Genomic DNA, 6000 nt, shown 5'->3' on the forward strand with positions numbered 1-6000 from the left:
ATATATATATATATATATATATACATTTATAGAGACTACATATATATGATGCATATAACTAGTCTGGCTAAAAATACTGTTAAAAAAAAACTTTTTTTTTTTTCAACTTTTTAATTATTTTAAATATGGAACACGGTTATTATTTTAAAAACTTCTATCGGTTTCGCGCTATTTCACATATTTTTTCGTGTTCATTATCAAATTGCAATATGGAATGGGGTGTTAAAGAAAAAATAGGATTGCAATGATCGCCTTGCACAAAGTGGGTATGGAGCCGTCGGTCATATTCCAGATACTTCAAAAGCTTGGTATCAGCCGTATGTTCGTACATCGTACTATCAACGGATACAGCAACACTTCCTCTGTCGAACACCAGAAAAGATCGGGGCGGCCGCGTGCTGTTAGAACTACAAAGGCTATTGATGCTGTTAAAGCTAGAATTCTTCGAAACCCTGTTAAGAAACGAAAAATCTTTAATTACGTATAATGTGTATACTAGTCTCGGGACCATGCGGGACACTTAAACTTGAGCGGCGACTTGATATTCCATACTAACTAAACAGTTTAACCCGCTGTGTTTGGCTTGGCATTTTCTTGTCATTATTCGACCTAATTTGATTGTTTCGTTTCACTGGTAGAATATTCCTTTAAAAAGATGCTAACGGTTTTAAATATACTCTGTATATATTAAATTTTACTTTTACGTTAAATAGAGAAAGAGATAAAAACACTATAAGACCAAAACTTATATTATTTGGCCATAATTTTGGCGCCCAACGTGGTGCCGGTTATTGCTCTTATTTGCGAGTCTTTCACGGCGTGAATGTGTCGCGTCGGCGCCATTAGATGCCTATTATGTCTGCCGGGTTGGCTCTCAGCGCCGCCGGTTTTATATTTTTTTACTTTTGTCACAAACAGTTGCTAGGTGAATGGCTGAACAGTCTTGTCCCGGGGTTGCAAGTTTTAATATTCTCTAATGTTCGAATTTTAAATATCAAATAGTTGTTTTAAAATGGACAGGCAAAGAGCATGGCCCATACAGCCTAGTCATAAGTTATTATTGTACTCATGCTTTCCTGGGTGAGCGTATTGGAAGACTGTAAGGCTCACCCAGTGGATGTAGTAAATAAATAAATAAATACTTAAAAAAAAGAAATAAAAGAATACATATACAAAAAAAAAAGGAAAGTACATAAAAGAGATTTATGCCGTGAGGCAGTTGTATTTTCAATTTAAAAAGTGGGATATAGATTTTACAATAGATATCATATATATTTGTAAATTCATATATATTAAAAGTAATATTTAGGTACAATATATATATTTCATAAGAAACAATACAACACAAGTGTTGTGTATAATTATTTCAGTATATTACAATAATTATGTCGAGTTATTCAATTTGATATTGTAACTACAATATATAGTAATTTTTATATATTGCATGTAGCGGCCCTTGTCATCAGTTTAATTAAACACATTAAAGTTTATTTTTATAACTTCGAATTTAAGCAAATTTGTATTACAATTTTTACTCGTCGTCGACTTATATTAGACTGACCGACTGACTTGACAATTGAATGACATATTAAATATCAAATCTGACAGATGCTACTGACAGCTTACACAGATACTAAAATCTTACATTACCCATCCCTAGTATATATGCCTTGTGCTTATCAAGTGCCTATTTACAAAGCACCTTGCATTCTGTACAACTTTTTTTTTTTAATATCGATTTGGCGCCCCCACAGAACAATGTGTACTAATGGCGTCGCCTCGTTACGCACTCAGCTCGCAATTATCAATGCGACCGTTACGTGTCTCGGCTGAATATCTCGACACTAGTTGCAGATTTGTAATGTGGAATTATGTATTTCACCAGAGGGCGATATTGTTCTGAGTAGTTCGGGTACCACTGCCGCTAAGCAGCTTGCTTGCTAGTTTGAAGGGTGAGATATGGCAGTGAAAATACTGGGTACTATAACAAAGGCTGGAATCGAGCAAGTGATATCTTCGGTAGCCGCTTACAACCAGATTAACCGCAGCATAACAAATTAGTAGCGATTCTGTCTGTGCAGGATACACCTTACTCTCTTTATTTTTGAAGTGGTTGTCAAAGTATGGGACCCATATATCTGCATATATGAGTATTAATCGCCAAAATGATAGAAAAATTCTCGATCAATATTACTCTGATAAAAATATTCAGTTCCACTGAAGAATAGATAGAATGTTCCATTCAAAGATTTCGATTTCCCCCTGTCAAAAAGTGAAAAAACTTAAATACGTTTTTTGACTTTTCTATATGATCTCTTTAGACGTGGATGCGTACCACGATCCCTGTTTGCTAATGTATTTACACGCGCGCCGATGCTGTAAGCCGCGTCTCTTTGCACCAAAACTTTGATGCACAAAAGCGCTTAGCGGATCACGGCGGCCGCTGCTTCTCGCTCAGATTATGTTATGTAGGTATTTGATGATGTAGAATTGCTGGATGCGTCAACTATGTTTTTATGTTTTTTAAGGTCATACCATATTAGACGTTAACTGTTCACCGCTCAAAATAGGCCTCTTCCTTGAGGCGGTTTTGCCAGTACTTGCCACGCTTGGAAGGTGGGTTGGCAACCGCAGTTAGGCTTTTAAAGGGGCTTCCCGAATAATAAATAAATTTTGCTCTGCAAAAAAACTCAGCAACCTCCAATCATATATACATACATATATATCTGTCACGCGTGTCTCCCATTAGGATAGGCAGAAACAATGGAACTCCAAATGCTTCGATTCAGACAGACCTCTTTCGCTTCTTTCACTTTCTTAAATCGATATATTTTTAAATAAAGCAGTTTTTGCAGTTTTATAACCGTCACTACTTTAATATGAGACTAACAATAAACCTTATACGGCATCAGATGGACCACCCTTTTCTTTACTAAGGCTAGACTAAGGGAGCGTAATGGTCGAAGGGATTGGCAGCAGTGTCCATTTTAAAACGTCTCCAAAACCTAACTGCGGTTGCCAACTCGCCCGCCAAGCGTGGCATCTACTGGTAAACTCAATGGGGAAGGCTTGTGTTCACCAGTGGGCAGTTAACGGCTGAAATGATAATTTTGAAATGATAAAAATTAACCAAATAACACTGTCCTGAGTTGAACATTAATTACAGTAATACATCTAATTGTCCAAGAGTCGGTACAAGGCAAACGTTCTCGGGGTACATCACCAACGCGATGTACTGACCTCATCAAAAGCCACACAGCAGTCTATTGTGGAATGTTCTCACTCGGCTGTGAGCAGAAGTAGATAGAGACGCATTGCGAGGACCTCAGTCGCGAAGGAGGGCCTCATCGGCGATCCACTATCATTGTGAAAACCACGACCACTCTGTCAAGAATGTTCGACTGAAGAGAGTTGGACATTCCACCGTCTGAACATTAATGTTTCGAACATTAGAACGGCACAAAGCGAACGATTAAACACTTGTGCGGTGTGTCGCACACGAGCGGGCCTCGTCCCGACTCGCGGTGCGTTTCTAACAGTTTTAGCCATCAAGGATTCCTTTAGGGTTGCCCCATATAATATACTTTGAATGGATACTTTTTTTATTTGAATTTAAAATCTTAAAAGAGGCTTGTTTTAAATATTTACAACTAATTGGTGTTTAGGACTTTATTTATTTATTATTTTTATTTAACTCTTTACTGCATCAAAATATTGGAAAATTCAAATTAAATACAGATACAGATTAAAATAGGTAGGTAGGTATTAAAATAGGTATAATAGATAGGGCAATTACCCGCGTTAAATTAACCCTGATATACACTAGTTAATTTAACCACAGTCTAAATTATTCTTACTATGTGTCTTTAGCACGCCATTACCTTACCTTACTGATCTGAAAGTGAGTTTGTTTGTTTGTTCTCGTTTGGTGCTTTAATGGCACAAACAGTCGTCAAGAAATTTGGCACATATGTGCTATTTGGGACAAAGATGGGCATAGGCCACTTTTTATCGCCGTCGATCATGTATTCGGTCACGCGGACAAAGTAACGGGTAAAGACCAGTATTATATTTCGTATAATGAAGTATAAAGACGGCGTGTTATTCCCGGCATAGAATGGGTCACCCCTCCCTTTCTCATGGGTGTCGTAAGAGGCGACTAAGGGAACTTAATGGTAAAGGAATTGACAGAGCAGCATCTCTCTTAAAACATCAGTTAAAGCCTAACTGCAGTTGCCAAACCGCTTGCCAAGCGTGGCAATTACTGGCAAAACTCGCCTTCTGGAGAAGGCTTAGCAGTGGACAGTTAACGGCTGAAATGATGAAGTTGTTCAGTTTTAGACAATAATTCCTACCTTTTTGTTATAGATCGGCAATCATATGGCCCAAGACGGGGTGGGTTTGTTCCATACCAGGCCGAAGGTTACCAACAGAGCACGAGCCAAAACTACCAGAGCTTCCAGAACTTCAACCGCTCCGGCTACGGCTACCAGGATAGAGCAGGCAATCAAGATAGGTCCGGCAACCAGAGCAGACCCGGCAGCCAGGGTTACAACCAGAACAGATACGGCGACCAACAAGGTCAGACCTACCAGCAAAAAAGGGATAAATACGCGAAACCAAACCAAGGCCCGCACGGATATAAACAATCGAATTTTTACAACTCGCAGACACCGCACCAGTATCATCAAAATAGATATGGTAGCAGTCAAGGTGGTCACAGTTCACAGCAGAGTAGGCGGTACCCGGGGAACTCTGGCAACCAGGCTGGTTGGCGTTGATAACTTCTGTCATAATAGATTAAAATTAAACCCCTTATTTATAAAAATAGAATAAAAATGTCAAAACTGTCATAGACTTATTTTAGTCTATGATGTGTACAGATTTTTTTTTTATGAATAAGGAGGTAAATGTGTGTATATATATAATAAAAGGTAACAGCTGGTCTGCTCTTGAATCCAATATCAATCCAATCCAATATTGCCAATGACAATTTTATACTGCACTCATGAAAGTTAAGCAGTTAGGAATAAGTTTATAATTGAAATCTGTTTACAATATTGCATTAATGATAGATGTATATTAGTGTAGCTTGCCAATGCATCTATCAGAACAATATGGAGCCATTACGTCGCTAGTATTGCAATTTGAGAGTGCAAAACGTCTCAATTTAAATATTGGTTTTTATTGGTTGGATTTTATTTCAAGAGTCACCCCACTGAACTCCTATTTAGTTGATATAAATTAAAAAACCAGACAATCACTGTGTGGTATATAGATATATCTTATATCTTGAAGGGTCAATATGCAGTTTGCACTGATATAGTTAAGGTAAAATATGCGCTGGTTGATTAGTGGTTTAAACAAAACATCTCCCATCTTACAACCAGCGTTGTACTATTTCTTAACAAATTTAAAAGCGTTATACCGCACTGCTCGAATGTATTATGTACACAGGGAGCCTCTATGTATTTAATATTACTGTACATTATGATCGATTCTGTATAGAAATATAAATATTGATTATTGACAGTTACGTACTTACTGCAAGATAGATCATCCATTTTTATCTGATGATAAATTGGAGATTTTTTTTTCTTTGCTGATTTTAGGTAGAAGGAAAGGAAGACTATAAGATAGCGATTTTTTTTTTTAAGTTGTGTATAGATTGTTGTGTAGGTACGCTCCTCCAAAATCCGAAAAATTAAAAATTTGTTAGTAAAAATATTTACAAGGTTTCAACCAAGGAATATATATATATATATATATATATATATATATATATATATATATATATATATATATATATATATATATATATATATATATGTATGTAGTCTGTATGGGTTTTTATGGCAATATCAAACGATGACATAATAAACAGCAAATGGTATTACAATTTTACAAAATTAAATTCTTTTGGCCTCACTTTATCATTATTATAATAAATAGCAATAAGATTTCTGTAAATAGAAAAAAAAAAAATGTTATCAATGTTAA

The 6000-nt window shown here is 36.4% G+C and overlaps 1 protein-coding gene across 1 annotated transcript in view; it reads left to right on the top strand.

Annotated features, from left to right (window-relative positions):
- LOC113510242 (5'-3' exoribonuclease 2 homolog) overlaps positions 1-5773 on the top strand; it is a 35132-nt gene extending 29359 nt beyond the window's left edge. Inside the window, exon 16 of the mRNA XM_052900541.1 lies at positions 4369-5773. Within this exon, the coding sequence (XP_052756501.1) occupies positions 4369-4781 (413 nt within the window). The 3' untranslated portion in view covers positions 4782-5773. The remainder of the gene's footprint in view (positions 1-4368) is intronic.
- Positions 5774-6000: the final 227 nt, after the last annotated feature.

Source organism: Galleria mellonella, unplaced genomic scaffold (assembly GCF_026898425.1).
Source record: "Galleria mellonella isolate WM207_F2 unplaced genomic scaffold, CSIRO_AGI_GalMel_v1 utg65, whole genome shotgun sequence".
NCBI classification, from domain to species: Eukaryota; Metazoa; Arthropoda; class Insecta; order Lepidoptera; family Pyralidae; genus Galleria; species Galleria mellonella.